Consider the following 21,702-nt stretch of genomic DNA (forward strand, 5'->3'; position numbering starts at 1 on the left):
ACACTTTTTGAAACCACAGCTAGCAGCAGACAAGTGAATGGTGACCAAAACATTGAAGCTCCAATAAGTACATAAAGGCAGCATAAAAATAATCCATACGACTCCAGTGGTTTAATCCATGTCTTCTGAAGTGATTTTATCAGTTTTGGGTCAGAGCTGATCAAAATGTAACTCCTTTTTCACTGTAAACCTTGACATCAGCAGTCTTCTTGGCAATCATGATCTCAAGTTCGATGACAATTCCTAGTGCCATCTAGCACTTAGATCATTTAAGAAGACATGGATTAGTCCCCTGAAGTCATATGGATTACTTTTATGATGTCTTTAAGTGTTTTTTTGGAGCTTCAATGTTTTGGTCACCATTCACTTGCATTGTATGTGCCTACAGATCTGAAATATTCTTCTAAAAACTTTCATTTGTGTTTTGCAAAAGAAAGTGATACACATGTGTGATGGCATGAGGGTGAATAATTGAGGACAATGTCCCTTCAGTGTGTTCAGTGTTCATTTAGCCACCTGAACTTTGTCTAAAACTTTTTGAAGACAACAGCCTATTTCCTCAAGACACTCCTCATCTACCTCTGTCTTTTTCCCCCTACAGGGACTCTAGACAGACTGCACTGTGGCCGTGATCAATGCACCTGGAGCCAGGCGTGCACTGTATCTGGAACTCCACATTCTCCAGAGACCCTCTGTCCCCAGCTAACACACGGGCCGGCCGTCTCGCGCACACAATGGAGATGACGCTAATTGCTCTGGTTATCGGGCTGGCCCCTGTGCAGCTGCAGAGATCGATAGCCCACACAAAGGTTTGAGCAGCGTCCCGGGTCAGGCAATAAATCTAAAGGCAGAGCGTTAGCAGGGGTGGCCTGTTAATTGACAGTGTAGAGATCTACAGAGTGCCCTAAGCACAAGGCCCTGAGCTGAGGGAACACTAAGGTGAGGTGTGACGGGAATCAACGCGCACAGGACTGGGAACCAGCTCTGCTGAGGTTGGTTTTAGACTTAAGTGGCTGTCATGCTGTTGGTTTGGTTTCTATTAAGGTTTATTTGCTGGGTCTCCTGAGAGCAGATGTGCACACTGCTTATCAAAATGCCCTTGAAAATCAGCATCTTATTAAAGGACTAAAAATAGTAAAGGTCAAACTAAGGCCCTAAAAGCAGCATAGTGTTATACCCATTGTATGTCAAGGTTTTCAGGGCCAGTTTAACCAAAAATGTAAGATTTGAGAGCTAGGGTGGAAGGCAAAACCCTATTGTATGGTTTCAAAAGATTTAGAATGGACCATTTAAATTACACTTTTTTTGAATGACATGAGATCATGTTTTATGTGAAATAGCCCTTTAAAAGGGATAGTTTACCCTAAAATGAAAATTCACTCATCATTTACTCACCCTCATGACATACCAGATCTTTATGACTGACTTTCTTCTGCAGAACTCAAACAAAGATTTTTAGAAGAATATCTCTGTAGATCCATACAATGTAAATGGTGATCAATCCGTTTTAGCTCCAAAAAACACACAAAGGATACATAAAAGTAATACATACGACTCCAGTGGTTAAATATACATCTTCAGAAGCATTTTACATTTACATTTATGCATTTGGCAGATGCTTTTATCCAAAGCGACTTACAGTGCACTTATTACAGGGACAATCCCCCTGGAGCAACCTGGAGTTAAGTGCCTTTCTCAAGTACACAATGGTGGTGGCTTTGGGGATCGAACCAGCAACCTTCTGATTACCAGCAATGTGATTTAGCCCACTATGCCACCACCACTCAATGAGCAATTTAATAGATCAAAATTTAGGTCATTTTTTACTCTAAATCTCTACTTTCACTTTCACATCTTAAAGTCACATGTCATGCCACATCGGAAAGTTAAAGTGGAGATTTAGAGTAAAAAATACAAAAATATTGTTCTGTTTTTCACCCACATCTATTATACCACTTCTGAAGATATGTATTTAAGCACTGGAGTTCCTTTATGTGGTTTTTTTGAAGCCTCAAAAGGTCTGATCATCATTCACTTGAGGACATACAGAGCAAAGATATTCTTCTAAAAATCTTTGTTTGTGTTCTGCTGAAGAAAGAAAGCAATACACATCTGGCATGGCATTAGGGTGAGTAAATGACAGGAGAATTTTCATTATTGGGTGAAATATCCCATTAAGATCTGTCAGGTGTGAATCAGTGGGGTGAATCTCTTTGTAAATCTCTTCTTGATTTTACCTTTGAAGGCATCTGCTTGTTGTTCTACTGACTCTCTCACCATCTTCCAGAAGCAGTCTGACACAGCAAGACTCAAGTTTTTTGTGGTCACCTGGTGAGCTTTCAACATGCCTTCCCTATTACACCAGGTACAGATCATCCAATCAAAACAGTTGACCAATTACAATATAAACGAGATAAACAATACATCTGTATTGGATATATACCTTAACAGTCTGGAATTCTGGAAGAAGTCTTCCTCATAGTCTTTGATAGAATCTATACTCTCATTGCTACTACCTACAAAAACATAATGGGTTTGAATGACTCCATTCAAGTCAACAAATAAAATCAACAAAGTTCTACAAGATATATCTGTTTTTTACCTTTGCCTGTTACAACAGCGAAGTAACCCAATGCCTTCATTGGAAATAATTTGCCTTCAACTATTTGTTGGATCTACAAATATGAAACAAATATAATATAATGTAAATTTAATAATAATATAATAATTTGATGCAAATAACCTTTTTTAAGGAAACATGGGTCCTAAAACATGAATGTCATCACTTCCACTTTACTAACGCTTACATTTCTTCAGAGTCAAAAGACATGAAAGCTCTCCATCTAGTGGCTAATTTAGTAAGTAACACCTATTGTTGGCAGTTAATGTAAAACCGCACTGGTGAAATATCTATAGGCCTTACTCTGTTTGGACTAGCCAGGTTCTTCTCTGCCAGGTCAACCTTGGTAAGAACAAAGATGGTCCTTTTTCCCTGAGGGTCCATCTGACTGACCAGATCAGTGACTATACTACGCTCTGCATCTACTGAGCCATCTGAAAGAAGAAGAAAAAAGAGAGATAGAGATGGTTAGGGACAATGCTAGCATTTTCTATAATTATCTTTTCAGTGCCTTTTAATAAAGAATTGAAAATTCACCCTGAATGCAGAGGATTATGGCATTTGGATTCTGCATGTAGGCTTTACTCATGCTGAAAATGGTTTCTTTTGTGTCAGAGGCCATGCCAGTTGTCACAGTCTGCACACAAATGAGAAGTAAACAAAAGATGAAAGAACAACTGAAAGCAGACATTGGCATCTCAAAGTACTTTGATCTTTCCATGTCAATGACCAGTGTTGCAAGCTGTGTTTGGCATGACTGTATAGGTGATTAAGAGAAAATAACATGTAAATGCAGTATCTTCCACAGGATTTTGTGAAAAGTTGTGCTCTGGATTACTTTCCACAGCAGAATAAGAATATGAACTTTCTAATAAGTGACAGCTGACTGACTGGGAGTGAGAGATGCTTTGCCGAAGCAACGGCGCAAAACACAACATTAGTGATCTTTTACGTTATTATGAGGAGTGTACAAATATTTTCGGTTCACTGTGAAACTGTGGTGGGAGAAATTAGCAGGCCGCCACAGTCTAGGTAATTAATTGGAAAAACTGAAATGTAAATAAAACTTACACTGATGACTCCTGGCAAGTCAACCAGCACCATTCTCTGGATTCCTGGGCCTTTAACACTTAAAGAGATGGTCTGGCACATGACAAAAAGAGGTATTGATTTTACTGATATCAAAGCATTCCGACAGATTCAAAAGGAAAACTTTTCATATGGCATTTAGTCAAAAAGGATATCTTCATCTCACCTCTGGGCTGACTGTCTGGCCTTCCTTCACACTCTTCCTCATTCTAAGCTCGATTTCATGCCTTAGGGCTGCCAGCTAGAGAAGGAATGGAACAGAAAAAAGGTAAGATCCCTCTGATCTGACAGCTATTGAGACTAAATTCTGCTAGATATCTTGACTTGAGTGAGTTGAGAGACTTACATCTTCCTCTTTCCCGAGGTCAAACTCCCGAGTGCTGTCTTTGAACATTGCTACATGGTGGGGGCCTTCACTCAATGTCACCTACAGCAAACATACAAAATAAAAGATTTATAAGATGAAGATATTATGACATTACAATTATTACACACAGAATAATAACAGCCTGATCTCATGAACATTACATGATCGTGGCAAAATTTTAGCAAAATTAAATTACGTGGTTCATTGCACATTTTGCTGCAGTTTCCCAGTGAAATGTCCTGTGGGGGGCGCCAAAAGCAAATGAAATGGTGTTGTATCAGACAAGGTTTTTAAGGTGAATATTAAATAGAGGTTTTAATGAGTAAAATGTACTGCCCTAACCTAAAACTTTAACCTAAATCTAGTGTTTCCCAAAGGATTATTTTTGAGACTGTGCTGTGTGGACATCTGACCCTCTAGGGAGTCATTTGAGCCAGTGCTCATCATTTAGCATGGTCATGTGCTTGTCCTCCGGACAAGTAAATTGGTCATTCACATTTCAGAGTAAAAAAGTTACTTGGACTGACTTTGAGTGAGAGATGCTTTGCTGAAGCGACGGTGTAAAACATAACAGTAGTGATCTTTTATGTTATTATGAGAAGTGTAAAAATATTTAGTTCATTATGAAACTGTGGCGACCGCAGTCTAGGTAATTAATGGGAAACAAAGTAAACCTAACCACTAGTGTTCTAAAAGCAAATGAGAGGTAAACAAAACATACATCCTTACCCTACGCCAACACCTAAACCTAACCGATAGTGTCCAAAAACAAAATGTGAAATGAAAAGCAAATTATCTGATGCTACAACATCATTTTGTGTCACTTCCTTAACACTTGCGTTTCATATGTCAGCTTGCGAGTTTGGCTCGACTCAAACTGCGGACTTCCGAGTCCAAAGTCTTGCACTCTATCAAGTGAACTACCTTGGAAGCGAATCACTTTGGAATGTGTGTAATCACATTTACACACATTACACAAGTGTATAAGTGTAGCTGGGTCTGCAATACAAGTGATAATGCGTTTTCGTTTTTCACAGTAATGCTAAAATAATCACAAAGCCATACAAGATAGATCAATAAGGACACTGGCAGATAGTGTCAGGATTCAAACTATCCAGGATTAAGTGTATCTGAGTGAAGTTTGTTTAGTTCACCTTGACTGGAGACCTAGTCATCATTTCTCCAGAGCCTCTAGGGAAGATCCGGGCCTGAGCAATCATCTCCAACACACTGGTCTTTCCTGAACTCTGGTCTCCAACTACCACCACCTAGAAAAGAGAACATAGAACAGACCTAGTTATGACTAACCTATTGAGAAGTGTTTTATGTGAAGCGTGTGCATCCAAACAAAGCATTATTTGTAATTGTAAACTTTAAACAGAATGATGCAGACTTACCCTTGGCAGGTGATCTTGTGTATTGTAGTTTGAGTCGTAATCTGAGAGAATGTCCAGGACCTCAGAGTACAAATCAATCAAAGACTTCTACACAGGATCAAGAGCAAAAAACATAGATGAGCTAAGTGATCTGTTCTTTGTGTAGTATCATTACAACATATGACTAAACAAAACACCCTATGTATCACTTCAATGGAAAAAATTTAAATGTTGAAATCTGACCTTGACTTTTCTTTGGTGAATACCCTTGTCATCTTTCTGCAAAACGACTTTCCTCAGTTCCTTATTCTCCTTCTCCAGACGCTCCAGCATCCGCTGGTACTTCATCTGGACAAGGCAGAGAGATGATCAGTGTTCAAATGCAAAAGCTAATTACAGAATGCATGAAATTACTTGGAAAAACTCAAGTTTTCTTTCCTTTGTACTATTTATTATTGAAACGGAAGTTGGGGCCAGACACTTTCATTCTAGACAGCATTTGATTGGATGATATTATTGAGTGCAAGATGAGTCATCAATATTTTTGGTCCAATTCCCCCCACTTTAATTTCAGTTAAAAGTTAATAATGTAACTCAGGGTCAGGGTCAAAACAAAGGCTTGAAATACCTGTGTTCGAAGAAGTTCTTCCTGAAGCTGGTCAACTTTTTCTTTATCAGATGACTGAAAGCACAAGAAACAATGTATTGGACTAAAAACTTTAATTCCTTTCAGGACAGCTGATCATCTTCATAGTTCCCAACATCTCCCTGGAAGAGGCTATTACACAAACAATGCAAAATCTCATGCAATAATTTTCAGCGGGTATCCCAGTAAAGAAAAGGCAGGTTAATGCAAAGGGAGAAAACTTGGATTCCCATTTTCCACGTACTGAGTGAGTCATTTTTGCATTGAATAAATCACAATACTAAAACACACTTCAAAACACATAAAATGAACATTTGCAAAGGATGGCTTGATTTATAAATCAATGCTTCAAGACAGCTCAATCATTTTTAACTCACACCTATGATGCAATTATTGAGACAAGCAGTGAATGATTGTAGGAGAGGAGGACACAAAAGAAAACCAACACACACAAACACACATAATGCACATGGAAAAACAAGGGTGTGTGATCTGAAATGGTCTTTGGTTTCTACCAAATAACATCCCTTGCAAATATGCAGACGTATTTGTATCTGATGTTAGGCAGGTTAATTCTGCAAGCCAACAGCAGGCTCAAAGTGCTTTGCACTCCATGTGGCAGGATGGCACACCACTCCATGCAGTGAATTTTAACTCTGTTTGGAATTGTGTAAATAAATGGGCTTGCATGAGAGAAGAAAGGGTCGGCTCTTCGTTTATTGCAAAAAGTATGCAAATAAAAATAAATCACTTGAAAATAAACTTGGAAGTTATGTCTGAAAAATAGCACTATTTGAGAGCAGGGGTCTTATCTGTAGCTATACAGACTCTCAGACTAAATTAAAGGAATAGTTCGCTCAAAAATGGAAATTCTGTCATAATTTACTCACCCTCATGTCCCCAAACCTGTATGATATTCTCCCTCATGCAAAACATAAAAGCAGATGTTTTAATAAATACTGTGATCAGTCTGTTTTATACAATGGCAGTGCCTCACTTTAAAGCTTACAAAAGGACCCAAAAGTATCATAAAAGTAGTCCATGTGGCTTGTGCATCTTATTTTAAGTCTTCCAGAAAAACAAATAGCCCAAAATTTAGGCAAGACAAATTTCAACTACGGTTGAAAACAAAATTGTATTGTATCTTTTCAGCAAAAATCTTTACGTCTGTTGTGCATTCATAAGGGCTATTAGAGAAGCTTGTGTTGTTTAGAATTAAAAGAAACTCTAAGTTCTCGCACGAACGTGCATACTAATCCATGTTCCCAATAAGAAAAAAAGTAAAATGGGTTTGGAATGACATGAGGGTGAGTACATTATGACAATTTTCATGTTGGGGTGAACTACTTAAGGACATGCTATTGACCAGGATAAGTTCTTTCCTAATGGTACCTTCACTGGAGATGCAAATTTCAAGGGATTTGCATGGGTGGGGCTACTTATTTGCTTTATAACTACAGCATTTTTAAGCTACTGTTCTCTCATACCAGTCATTAAAGGCTCCACCATTCTGCTAGCTTGCTAGAATGTAGATAAACCATAGATATCAAACAATCACAAATATGAACATTTTTATGTTTTTCTCTGTAAAGAAATTCTGAATAAATTCACGAACTTATTAGAATTTGGGAAATGTACTAGCTTGATCTCATAAACAGTACGTGACCGTGACAAATTTTTTGCAAAACGAAATGACGTGCTTTATTACACGTTTGGCTGTGTTTTCCCAGTGAAATGTCCAGCGGGGGCGCTAAAAGCGAGTTAAATGGTGTCGTAATTAAATGAGGTATTTAAGGTAAATATTAAATGGAGGTTTTACTGAGTAAAACGTACCAACCTGACCTAAAGCTAACCAATAGTAAAATTAAATGAGAGGTAGACACAAAACAGATGTCCTTTCTCTAAACCAAAACCTAAACCAAACCGATGAAATGAAAAAGTACATTTAATGAAGCAATCACGTCATTTTGTGTCACTTCTATGACACTTTCGTCTCACGTGTCAGCTTGCGTGCTTGGCTGGGCTCGAACCATGGTCTTGTATAATTTTTCAAATTATTAATTATAGTTAAAGTGTTTCCATATCATAATATAAGCAGTGTGTGAGTAATAGTGCAAAAAATACGCGTTTATAAAGTCATGATCAGCTGATGTAGTCATGATCTGTGTGAAAGTGAATGAAACACACAGTTGTTGTAGCGCCTCTAGAGTTCATTTCACCAGGAAACTGTAACGGAAAGTAGAATTCGGTATGTAAAAGCCAGTTTGCAAAAAATTTGCTATAATAACACTAATTCTACGACACTAGAATATATATATATAAACAAGCCAGTCAATAATTCAATTTGCATCTATCCTTTTAAAAGCCCTATGTAAATACAAAGAATGCCGTAGGGCCACAGAAGACTGGCATGAGAGCATCGGTGGCGTGGTGGGGGAGTAGACCTTCACCTTGCGTTTGGGCTGCGAGGGGCTGGGGTTCGGGGCTGGGCTGGGACTGGGTTCACGCGGCGGAGGCGGAGCATTACTGGCTGCAGCCGCCGCCCGCCGCATCTCCTCCTCATGCTGCTGGATCTGCTGCTGAATGAGAATGAGCTCGCTGAGCAGCCCCTGCTGAGGGACGGCACAGTGACAGAGAGGGGCAGTCAATCAACCAGCTTACCCAACAAATAGGGAGGATGTGGGCGGAACTTTGGGCAGTGGTCCGCTTCACATTAATGTATTGCTATTGATAGCAGTTGTGAATCTAACATCAAACCTCAAATCATAAAGAGCATAAGAGACCACCCTGTACATCTCTAAGCCATTGGGAGGGGAAGACTATTGTAATTGGGAACATCAGAGGAAATAACAAAGAGAACATATAGGACTACATATATAGGGCTGGACAGTATAGCCAAAATTTATATCATGATAGATTTATTAATTTCAGTCAATACTATAGAATTCCGATATCGATATGAACAATATAAAAGCCTCAGAAAAACTACCAAGAACACACACAACGGATGTCTGTACCTACAAACTTCTGAAAAATGTATTTGCCAATTCTAAATGATTAAAAAATAAATTAATGTTCACCTTTTATTTGCACTTAACCTTCATACAAACAAGAAATGTCAAATAAACATAAAACTCTCAACTTTATCAATATTAATATTTTTAACTTGAAACTACAACATAGGCTGATTATCTTTATAGATAGAAACAAATGTTCTTCAGCTAGGATAAAAAATATTAAAGTGCTCAGAGTTGCTGTAGAAAACAGAAAAAAAGAGTGAGCGACAACAAAATCTTGCTGGGGTATTAAAAACCACGCCGAGTATTGTAAAAAAAAATATATATATATAATGATATATACTTAAAATAACTGTAAGTAGTAAAACGATACAAACGGGCCAAAAATGCGTTTTAAGTTCTGAAACATTTTGAGTCCCCCCTCCCTTGCACCACAGTGGTTTGTTCCACTGCCTGCTTTCCCCCTTTACGTCATCTACACGCACAAGTCCGGTGGAGTTCGAATTGCTTTGCTTAGGAACTCCAGCAAGTAGGCTGGCAGCGGCAAGGCTATTTCATTCACTTTAAGCATCATCGGATGAAGTGATTATTTTCTCTTAAATACAGATGATGCGGAGTCATTAATAAATTAGTCATGACAAAAAAATGATGATAACCGATGTATTTTTTCATGAGTCCACAACGTTAGCGATTATAACGTTACCTGCGTGTTTGGTAGCTTGTTTGTGAACTGATATTAGACTAATATTGTACTTCAACCGTTGTTTAGGGTTTTGCTCAATAAGATATTACATGGCAGATCGGTGGGATGGCTGCAGTTGAATATCTACGAGAGCCCTCTGTCCCCGACGAAACCTGTCCCCGACGAAACCCTTTCAAAAAATTGCCATGTCACGCACGTAGCCAATTGTGTTCTGCTATTTCTGCTCGGCTTGAATACAATAAACTGACGGCTGCGCCCTGAAAGTTAGTCAGTGACAAATGCTGTAATGTAGATTATCGAAATATCAGAAATGTGTTTAAAAATCATATCAGTTATTGAAAAAATTATATCGCGATACATATTGATATCGAATTATTGTCCAGCCCTAAACATATATAGGATATGCTCTAACAGTCAAGCTAACAGGCACTATTAAGAGCTTTTTAACAGATAAATTAAGATTGTACAAAACTATTGCTACTGGGAAAGTAAGCATTTGAGGTTCAATGAGTAATTTAGTAGCAGAACAGTGCAAAGCTTGCTGAAGCTTGAGAGAGCAAAGAGTACTAAAAAAAAATGCTGCTTTACAGCTGTACATATATTTATTAAAACTCATAATATCTAATAAGTTATTTGAAATATATGCTCAGACCACAACCTTGTCTGTTTATATGTTTCAAGGACTAGTTGACACAATCCAATAAGTAACATGACAAAATTTTTGTGTTAAAAAAACTGCTTATTTCATCACTGCATATTATGATTGCCTCTTGAGTGATGAATCAATCTAAATGGACAAAACTCTAAACAAGATCAAGTATCAAGGAGAGAATACTTCGCTCTCAGAGAAGCAAGTTTTCTCAGAAAGCATGAAAAGACCAACAGGACAAACAGAATGTAGGAGTTATGAAGGGGAAAACTTATACACAGACAATGAGCTGAAAACAACAGAAATGAATTGCCTAAAACCATCTACACAGCAAAACCAAAAGCTCAAATGTGTTCACCCAAAGCTCAGAAGTACTGACAGGATTTAATTCAGTTTAGATAGATGAATAATTAAGCACATGAGTTTTTAAACCTAAACTTTGGAGATTCTTACAAATAATAGGAAAAATGTATATTAGAGGTAAAACATCAACAGCAGAAGTGCAGGTTACAGCACTGCTTACAAAAAATCCCACAAAACCCAATGGTCCTATCATGTACTGTACATTTTCCTATTAACAGGCATTTTTATATTTTCATGTTTTTAAATGTGTTGGGGAAGGGAGCAGCTTAATTTCAGCATTAGCAAGTTGTCACAAGCTACTAAAACAGTGTTAGTGTTTGAAAAGCATAAGTGCATGGTTGCCATGGACCATCAATAGATTAAAACAACTACATAGCAGATGACATCTCTGATAATGCTGAAAAATCCCAAGCAACAAAGCTGAGAAAAATGCAAGGTAAATTAACTTAAAGGGATAGCTCATCCAAAAATTAAAATTCTCTCATCAATTCAGAGCCTTCAGGCCATCCCAGATGTGTAAAACGGTCTTTTTACTGTAGAACACAAACAACGATTTTTAGAAGAATATATCAGCTCTTTTAGTCCATTCAGTGCAAATGAATTAACATAAAGCACATAAAGGCAAAATATAAGTAATCCATAAGACTTCAGTGGTTTAATCCATGTCTTCAGGAGTGATATGATAGGTGTTTGTGAGAAAATTATCAATATTTAAGGCATATCAAGCCTATTGGGCCGGGAGAATTTAAAGTAAAAAGGAGTTATATATTGATCTGTTTCTCACCCACACAATTCAGATCTCTTCAGAAGATATGGATTTAACAACTGGAGTCATATGGATTACTTCTATGCTTACTTTATGTGCTTTTTGGAGCTTCAAAGTTCTGGTCACCATTCACTTACACAATGGACAAACAGAGCGGAGATGTTTAAAAAAAAAATAAAAAATTTTGTTGAGCAGAAGAAATAAAGTCAAACACATCTGATATGGCATGAGGGTGAGTAAATGATGGGATAATTTATTTGGGGTGAAGTATTCCTTTAAGCCACTTGAATTATTTGAATGGAAATACAAAATGTTCAAAAGGTCCATTGTGGTACATTGTGCATTCAGGGCAATGCCTGAATGTCCAGAATATCCAGCTGAAACCTCATTTATGCTGATAAGGTAATAAGTTACCTTTTTGAACTGTTTATCACTGCTGTCAGACATAGCTGCAGATGATGGTGGGACATCTGGTGCTCTCAAGGCTGAGTCACCTGTGGTTTCTGAGGAAAAACACATACAAGAGAAAATTCGTCTTTTCCACATTTTGAATATACATAATTTGCCAACACGTAAAAAAAGTGTGCATTTCAGGTGACAATAAGAATTAACATGCTGGAAAAGCATACATTTGCTTGCATTTTAATGCAATTACAGTGACCATATCCCAAAGACTCTCAAAGGTTTGAAAAGTAAATAGTGCCCTTTGGAAATAGTTCCAAAATATTGAATGACTAAACGCACTTCAAAACTGTTAAACAGAAAATCAAAACTATATACAAGAGCATAGCTTTCATGTAGCTTTCAAACAGTCCAGCTTCAGAATGGAGCATGGTTATGAGAACTGAGACTATAACAAATTTCTGCTCACTACTGATAATAGTGGACAAATTAGTCATTTTGAAGGAAAGTTATGAAGAAAGAGACAAACAGTGAAAGAACCACAAAACCTATAGAGAAGAGAAGGTATAGTCAAGGGGCCAAGAGGCAAGACAATTAAATTCAGAGTAATAACACATTCACAGATACTGTTAGTGTCAGTAACTGTCTGCAAATGCATCAGAAACTGACTGGGGCTGTTCTGTATGCTGTAGCATCCACTTGCAAAGCCATGTTGCTACAATGAAAATTATTTAAAATGTATTTTTTTTTCTAATTCATCAGACTACAGGCCTTAGTCCAGTCAAATCAACTAATGAACATTTCTGTCTTTGGGGTCCAGTTTAAACGGAAAATAAAGAGGCCGTTTAACATCTTTCAACATAAATATGCAATTATTATGCAAATACACTTTCTGCGGTTTCTTGTGGGGAGATTCAAGCTTATTATTCCAACAGTAGCTTGCAAAACTGACAGGAAACTGGATAGACCCATATAGAGGGGTTTTAAGCGGTCCATCCATAGAGGCGCACTCCCCATCAACTTAAGTCCATTTATGTTGGCGTCAATGCAGCGGTACATGGAGTAATCTGGGCACGCTAATAAGGCGTTTACACACCTAATAACAGACGCAGACCAGAAGCTCCATTGACTTCACTACCCAAACCTGTGAAAAACGTGGAGGGAGGGAGAGAGGGGAGGAAGGAGGGACAAGAGTAACAAATGAAATGTAAATAAAGAAAAGTGTGGATAGCTCAGTAAGTTTACATTGGATTAGGGCCATTGCAGATAAGCAGTGTCAATAATGTAAACTAGACAATGTCTTAAAGCTTATGTGTGTATTTTTTTTCAGCATTAAATTATTTTCTCCTATTCCAACATCATATGCAGGGACAAATTTAAGTTTCTTAAAATTGTAAACACTTTGCCACTTATCAAATATTGATCTGTTTCTTTGAGCGACCCGCCCATCCCAAAAGAGCAACATTGGCTCAACCAAGGAGGGCATTTGCAGAAATCTGTTCCAATTCCATTCAGTGATGCTAGTGTTGCAGGAATTTAATGCAGCTTTAATGCAAAAAAAAATAAATCTTTTTTACTTTGTTTTTTCACTCAGTGTCATATTGTTGTGTGGATGACATTATGTGGACACCTGTGATTTTGACAATGATTATCAAATGATGTACAAATTAACATTTTAAAACAGCCTTTTCAATGTCAAAGGCACTTGTAAAAACATTTTGATTAGAGATAGACTGATAATTGGTTTGACTGATATTTGTTTTCCAATAAATACACTTTTCTGCTTAATTGATCATCAGCTCCTAAAGTAATTTATTATTTCATATTTTTTTACATTATTATAACTCTTTCAAGCCATTCTTAGGTGAGAAACAAGTAGCATTTTCAGCATAACACCCCAAAACATGATGAAAATTAATTTTAAAAACAACTTTGCATTAATATAATGGCATGCAATAGTTTAATTATATTTTTAATATTCATAAGAAATACTATTAGTAAAATACTCATAATGCATATTGTGTTTTGTTGCAGTCTAATGATTTAGTTTTTATCGTGTCAAAAAGTAGAATATAACACAATAATTTTTTTATATTTTTACTATTTTGAATATTGGTTATCAGCCACAAAAAAGAAAATAACATCTAAAAAAATTAAATCTGTATCAGTATTGGTCATAAAATCAATAAATGTAATTGTGAACAATTCAGCTAGCAGGAATCACACGGACCCTTCGGTTAGATTAAAAAAAAGAGCTCAAATTTACATAAACAAATATAACATAGCAGTATGATCATATGACCAACTGACCAAGCATCACATATCAGAAACAGTCTACATGTTAATTTACTTTGAAACTTTATGGTTTATAAGCTTTTATAAGAAGGCAAGAAGCCATTAGATTAATGATGAAACAAAAAACAACTGTTATAAGATAATGTGAGCTAAGTGCTGAGATGCACAAATAAACGGCATATCTAAAACAAACATTTTGTTTCCAGCCAGTTTTGCGAAGCGTAACTTCAAAAAATTCAGTTGAAATAATCTTTTGCATTGGAACATTTTTCAGAAGATCAAAAGCACAGATAAGAGATAACGACCTCAATAGAATAATGAACAAACATAAGTTTTGCTAAACTTATAGAACTCTTAAAATGTAATCAAAGAAACAACAGAACCTAAACTGTTTGGTATAATGGGCACTACATGTTTTAGTAAATGCAATAAAAATGTACTTTACGTAAATTACATTATTAATCCTGTCGTGATTAAAGTTTAAGTCCATCATATGGTGTGTGCGAAGGATGTTGCTCACCACTGGAGAGAAGGCTCTTCAGGAAAGTAAAATTCTCTCCGATCTTTTCCATATCAGGTAGTAGTTTGGCTATTTCCTCCATTTCAGGCAAAGCATTGACAAGCTTGTCTTTATTCAGGGACAAGAAATAGGCAGGCATAAGAAATTGTGATACCAGAAAACTAATGGAAAGACAATTTTACATAATACATTTGCAGCACCACCACCAAACAATTCATAGCTACAGTATACACAAATTGTTACATGAGTTTGATCAAAATATGCCTCGGAGTCCCCAGTTCACCTACCGAAGTCAAAATTTTCACTCAACTCCCAAACAAAGTCTGGCACAATCCATGTGTATTGGCTCATATCAGGAAGCATATCCTTCCATTCATCATAAGTCTGAAAAGAACAGAAATAAAAAGCTTTAAATAGTGTTTTAAATAGTGATGTGCCAATAAAAAAAATGCAGGTCGATACCAATAGCCGCTAGTTATTTTTTATGGTTTTCTATATAACCGATATCATATGGACAGCACAATCAAATGGTTAAACATACCTTCTTTGCTGTATATCCACCTCCAACTGCTGAACCGAGCAAGATGTACCTCAATTTCAGCAGTCTGGCAGCGAGATGGGCTACCCAAAAGGTGCGATGCTGTTGATAGCCATTGCCTCCGGACCGGTACTTGGGAGGCCGCATGGGGAGTCTGGATAGAGATGTGTAATGGCGGGCAGCTGAGCAGTGAGGTTGTCTCTGTGGATTGCTGCTAGTGGAGTAGTGGTGGTGGATGGCACGGGAGAGGGGGTGCAGCTTCTGCAGGGGTACTCGAAACTTCAGCCCCACTCTGGAGGGAAGCAGATTCCTGCAGGCCATGCTGGAGAAAGAGGAACATTTTGATCATCCCGTGACATTTATACAGTTCTATTCATTGAAACAATTTTAAAGTTATGAAACCAACATGGACACAAAGATTACATATCTACGAACTTGAAACATATTTTAAACTGGATTTTTAATAGATTTCTCATTTGTATCACCTTAGACAATGACCCATAAGAGAACACATATAGACTACAAATAATTTAAAATGTCAAGTAGTTAGTTTCACATTATGTAATTTAATAACACAACTGTATGTCACAAACAGGGATTATGCATTTATCAGAATGTTCAGAGGGGCTCAAACACAATCATCATTAGAGAGGAATATCTGATTAGAAGACCAAAATAATCTTAGGTGATTACATTTATTTGTAAGCAAGAAATAATTAAACTGTATCTCAGTGGCTCTACAATAGTAGTCACATGGCTATTGCTTTGTAAAGAGAAGTAATGTCAAATAAGACAGAAAGCTATTATGATTATATTGATTTGAGTTTATAGCTAATAATCGAATTATTGTAAAACCGTAAGTGTCTTTAGTTCACAAAAGTGACTCGGTGTTTGGGTCTCACTGTCACTGACTAAACGCTTCCAGTTTTACAATCTTAACATTCACACATATAGATCAGTCTATATAATACAGATTAGCCATTCTATATCCATATATGCATATATCCATCCATCCCCAATCAGCTAGTGTCCAGTTTACTGCTTCTACTGCGTTCAAATCAATATTGAGAGGCAGCTGTTAATGGTGCTGCTGTACTTACCAGGAAACCACATTTCCTGCTCGTAACATACTGCTTTGAGCAACTAATAGCAAATACAGGTATCTATAAGATCTGTTTGTGAAATAAAATTCAGTGCATCTTTCCAGATGGGGTCCTTAGGTTAGCTTCGTTGCTAACAAGGGCATAGCAAGCAGGCGATCACTAGTGTCAAGCGCCGGCAGAGTGGAAAGTAGTTCCTGGTCCAAGCATGACGTCATACGTTCAAAATAAAAGTCCGCAATATAAAAGTAATTACGTTTTCCATATATGTGTTTATTTTCATGTTTATCTTCACCGTAAAAATATATTTGGAAAATGTAATGGTTGTAGTTGTTAACCTACACTACATTAGTTATCCTGAAATAACACTGAACAAAATTTAAAAGCACTAATAATCAACACTTACCAGTATATTTTAACATTGAAAAGGATAGTTCACACAAAATGCTCCCTTCTTTTACTCACCTTAACGCCATCCCAGATGTGTATGACTTTCTTTCTTCTGCAGAACACAAACAAAGTTTTTAGAATAATATCTCAGTTTCATTCAATGTGAGAGAATGGAAGCCGGATATAGTGCATAACACCACCTTCTGGGCAGGGATGGGAATTTGTTTGTACAAAGGACTTATCTGTTTCTCACCCACACCTATAATATCACTTCTGAATACATGGATTTAACCACTGGAGTTTTATGGGTTACCTTTATACTGCTTTTATGTCCTTTTTGGAGCTTCAAAGTTCTGGCCACCATTCAGTTGCATTGTATGGACCAACAGAGTTGAAATATTCTTCTAAAAATATTCAATTGTGTTCTGCTGAAGAAAGAAAGTCATACAAATTTGGGAAGGCATGAGGGTGAGTAAATTATGAGATAATTAAACTTTGAGTGAACTATCCCTTTAAAGTATACTTTATTAGTTAATGCATATGAAATGAGCAAGTGTACATTTATAAATGAACCAAGATTAATAAATTGTAAGTTGTATGAACAACAATAAGTTATTCATAGTGTTTATTGTTAGTTAATGATACCAAATTCACACAGTGAACTCTACTGAAATTTACAGGTAAAAAAAACTGAAATAAAATGTCTCAAATTTCAGTTATAAAAAAAAAAAAATGCATACACGTTAAGTTCAAAATTACGGAAGCCCTGAACCGCAAGGTGAAAAAAAAATTGTGTCTCAGTTCGTTCCTGAGCCTAAGTCTTAAAAAAAATTATCTTTAAAAAAATAAACCATTTCTACGGAGCCCCCGAAGTGACCTGTGCAAAAACAAATCTAATCTTTTGCGTGCGCACGAGCAACTATCGCTTGCGCACGAGAAACTTTCACGTGCGCACGCGTTACAGTTTCCGGTTTGTGTATAGCTCTTTTCCGATTGCGTCATTGCCATCATTCATTTACTCAAAGATACTAAGAGCATGGATGCGCATGAATTTATAGAGGTATATTTTAAACTTGGCCTTCAATACAAAGACATTACTGTCTATGACATTTGTAATACTGTCATGGCTGAGACACGCTTTGATCATCCAAAGGACACTAATCAAGCAATAGACTTGTAGCGTATACTTGCATTTAACACTAGAACTACCGGAAATCTATAACTACTAGAATGGCCATAGCGGTCATTCTGACCGTTCATAATAGACTGTACCAAATGTCATGTCATATTTACATTCGAAAGTTCTATTGAGGTTTTCGAATGAAGCTTCTAATGTCTGTCGTCATATTTTATGATGTCACCCTAAAAAATGTAAAAATCCTCGAACAAAATCCTCAGCAGAATAAAATAGAATAATATGGATCAAATGGAGCGCCAAGCAAACGCAGATAGTCCAACATAATACAATCTTTTTATGTAATATATAATAGTGCTAGACTATACAAATACATAGGCCTATATATATTATATATTAGCTGCTGGACTGCCCCGGAAGGTGCGTGCCTCGCTTTGTGTACAGCAAGTTTTTTCACCACAGTGAAAATGGTTTTGAAAGTCTAAACACCGGAAACTGTAACGCGTGCGAACGCGAACGGTTTCTCGTGCGCACGCGAAAGTCTCTTAGATTTTTTTTGCACAGGTCACTTCGGGGGCTCCGTACTTTCAGTAAACTTAATCTTATGTTTTATTTCTCATGTTGGTGTAGTGGGCTAAAGCACTAAACTGTGCAGAAGGTTGTCGGTGTGATCCCCACAGTCACCACCATTGTATCCTTGAGCAAGCCACTTAACTCCAGGTTGGTAAGAAATTATTTGCCAACATATGTTATAGTTTGAGACAATGTAAGTTTCCATCATTGGGGCGGCTGTGGCTCAGATGGTGGAGCGGGTCGGCTACCAATCACAGGATTGGTGGTTCGAATCCTGGCCCACATGGCTCCACATGCCGAAGTGTCCTTGGGCAAGACACTAAACCCGAGTTGCTCCCAATGGCAGGCTAGCGCCTTGCATGGCAGCTCTGCCACCATTGGTGTGTGAATGTGAGTGTGGATGGGTGATTGGGACACAGTGTAAAGCGCTTTGGTAACCTCTAAGGTTAATAAAAAAGCGCTATATAAGTGCAGACCATTTACCATTCAAATACAGTCATGTAATGGTTTGTTACCCATTCATGTTTTTTGATGGAGTTTCTCCCACCATATTGCCCATTTCTAAATCCCACTGAGAAGTTTTTTCTGCAAGGAGATGGAAGGTCTATGATCACCATCCTCATGACCAGTTGTCCTCACTGGGTGCAATGTATGCTGGTTGTGAGATATCACAGCAGATTGTTGTAGGGGGTAGCTGTGTCATGCCAAAAGATTTTACCATCGTTGCATTGTAAAAGAGGATATCAGATGTGATGTAGATGAAATGTTGTGGCCAGACAGAGAGGAGAGATTGGAAGACCCACGAGGTTGATGAAATTGCAGCATGTAGTTCCTGAATTGCTGTTGTGTATTTGTTTAGTTTTTTTCTGTACAAGCTTTCTTTACATATTTTCGGTTGGCTGTAAAGTGTGTACATACAATGATGAGAAATGTTTGAAAAAATGCCATGACTTTTTGACATCAATACTATTCAGCTGCCTATATACAATGTTAGCAATTGGACAATATTACATAGTGGGTAACAATAACACTTTCAGAGTACACTGTCATTTGACAAGAAGTCTTTGCATTTTGACTGTCTTGGTCTAAGAAATGATAAAGGAACTTTTTGTTTTGATGAAAATTATTTATTCATTGATATATTTAATTACATTTGAAACACAAGTTAATTATTTTGCGTAATCACCTTTTGCAGGTCACATAGAGCGGTGTGCTGAATGTACCACATGATGTGAGGATTGTACTTAGAGTTTTGACAATTATAAGTTTGTTTCAGTAAATGTGGCAAATCGATTGAGAAAACTGTAAATGCAGTAAAGGTCAAATCAGGTTTTGCTTTAACTTTATGTTTAACAAAAAAAACAAACGAAAAAAAAAAATGGATAGCCATATCTCAAAATGACTGTGCCATGCTAAATGGTTAAAAAAGATTGCAAAACTGTACGTAGCCCCTCTGGCTGACACATGATATAAAATGTCAATTGAATGCACACTGCTGTAGCAAGTTCAGATCAATTGTCACTCTTGGCTAGAACACATGATCAATCTGTGTTTGTGCTAGTATGACGCAGTTATGAGACACAATCAAGACTGCTGTCTCATTAGTGTACCAGTCAGCCTAGAAAGGAGCCAGGGTGTCTTTATGCATCTTTCAATTAATCCAGGTTATGGCCATTCAAAGCTCAGAACCTGATGGGCATGTTAAATGTCAATTAATGTTTATTACACAACATTCTGCAGTCAAATGTTTTTGTATGATGACCTCTAAACTGTGATGACCGCTAAATTGCTCTCTCTCATATCACTACGGGGTCTCTTTCTTCTCACATAATACAGTAAAATAAACTGAAATCATTGTCATGTCCATTGATTGGTTTATTTAGTGGCCATGTTATAAGTGAATTAGTGAATAGCTGTCTGTAATGACCCTTTCCTAAGGAGACACCATGTTTCCATCTGAGATCCTTGTGAACAGTCTCCTGTCAGAATTTTTCTTTAATGCTGTAAACTGTCATGAGGTTTTCTGAGGATCACATAAACAATTTCAGAGACTTCTTGAGATGATTACTTATACTGCAACACATTCCATGCAAGCACTTTGTCCTTTTCTGAACACAAGTTAATTATGCAAAACTCTGTTTAGAAACCCAGATAAAATATTGTTCTCCATATAAAAAGCATTGTGGAAATAAGAATACAAATGTAATTGTTTATATGATTAATATCCACATTTTAAAATGTTTATTAATTTGCTACTTTGTCAGTAAGCACTAAAATTTGGTCAAACTCCACCCAACCCTGAACCCTTTAAATCTCTTACTGTCCACAACAACATGATTCATCATTACACAATTTTAAACTCCATAAAGTTGTATAATCTGAGTAACGTGAATACCTTCATGGAGTGGCAGTATAATCAAATTAAGATGCATGAATAGCAAAAAATACTGTAGGCTGTTTAGATTCCTGTGTTTAGAACCACCATTTTGGGGTTAGGGTTAACCTAAAAATATTTACCTGAAGGAGTGAACAGGTCATTGTCTCATAGACTTACAGAATCCTAAGCTTACAACATAGTATCATATGCTAACATCTGCAATAAAAAATAAAATATTGTGTTACTATTTATATGGGCAGCACCCTGTATAAGGCGAAATAGTCCTTAAATAAGGCGATATAATGTTTAAACCATTGGCTTTCAACTGGTGGTTTGCAACCAAAAAATGGATCATAGTCACTGATCTTCTGTGATAGGGTTATGGATAGCAGGGTAAAAACAACACTAAATGAAAATAATAAAATGCAACTCACCATATAATCATGCATAGTTACTGTAGGATAGCATAGACTTATCAACTTTTAAGAGAGGAGAAAAAACTTCTAATATTTTTGTTGATTATGCCAAAGGTTATGCACACAACCCAAGGAGGTCTGTAATACCTGGGGAAAGCTATAAATTAGCATTAGCGCTACCCAAGCAGGTATGCTAAAAGGAATGAGAATGCTAAAAGATAGCTTTCTACAAATATTTCAGAGCTCCTTGATGAGAAATCTTGACCTCTTGGTACAACCAAAATCTGTGATAATTTGACAGAAATTATTCTGTCACTTGGTAGTTTGGCTAATAGTAATATAATATTTGGCCTTGCTGTT

General features: G+C 37.0%; 1 protein-coding gene across 4 annotated transcripts in view; it reads right to left on the reverse strand.

The window, feature by feature from the left end:
• Positions 1-16,618, reverse strand: part of LOC127654239 (dynamin-like 120 kDa protein, mitochondrial) — a 49,993-nt gene extending 33,375 nt beyond the window's left edge. Inside the window, exons 1-19 of one of the 4 annotated variants that reach the window (XM_052141340.1) lie at positions 16,452-16,618; positions 15,355-15,673; positions 15,101-15,197; positions 14,814-14,921; positions 13,095-13,142; positions 12,011-12,099; positions 8,549-8,710; positions 6,081-6,134; positions 5,696-5,800; positions 5,474-5,560; positions 5,231-5,344; positions 4,056-4,136; positions 3,876-3,950; positions 3,692-3,763; positions 3,158-3,257; positions 2,924-3,054; positions 2,603-2,675; positions 2,444-2,516; positions 2,238-2,353 (exon numbers count right to left, since the gene is read on the reverse strand). In XM_052141340.1, coding sequence (XP_051997300.1) covers positions 2,238-2,353; positions 2,444-2,516; positions 2,603-2,675; positions 2,924-3,054; positions 3,158-3,257; positions 3,692-3,763; positions 3,876-3,950; positions 4,056-4,136; positions 5,231-5,344; positions 5,474-5,560; positions 5,696-5,800; positions 6,081-6,134; positions 8,549-8,710; positions 12,011-12,099; positions 13,095-13,142; positions 14,814-14,921; positions 15,101-15,197; positions 15,355-15,673; positions 16,452-16,480 — 1,933 coding nt within the window. In that variant the 5' untranslated portion in view covers positions 16,481-16,618. The remainder of the gene's footprint in view (positions 1-2,237; positions 2,354-2,443; positions 2,517-2,602; positions 2,676-2,923; positions 3,055-3,157; positions 3,258-3,691; positions 3,764-3,875; positions 3,951-4,055; positions 4,137-5,230; positions 5,345-5,473; positions 5,561-5,695; positions 5,801-6,080; positions 6,135-8,548; positions 8,711-12,010; positions 12,100-13,094; positions 13,143-14,813; positions 14,922-15,100; positions 15,198-15,354; positions 15,674-16,451) is intronic. The other 3 variants (XM_052141341.1, XM_052141342.1, XM_052141343.1) reach the window with 3 other exon arrangements.
• Between the last annotated feature and the right edge of the window lie 5,084 nt (positions 16,619-21,702).

Source organism: Xyrauchen texanus, chromosome 13, assembly GCF_025860055.1.
Source record: "Xyrauchen texanus isolate HMW12.3.18 chromosome 13, RBS_HiC_50CHRs, whole genome shotgun sequence".
Classification (NCBI taxonomy): Eukaryota; Metazoa; Chordata; class Actinopteri; order Cypriniformes; family Catostomidae; genus Xyrauchen; species Xyrauchen texanus.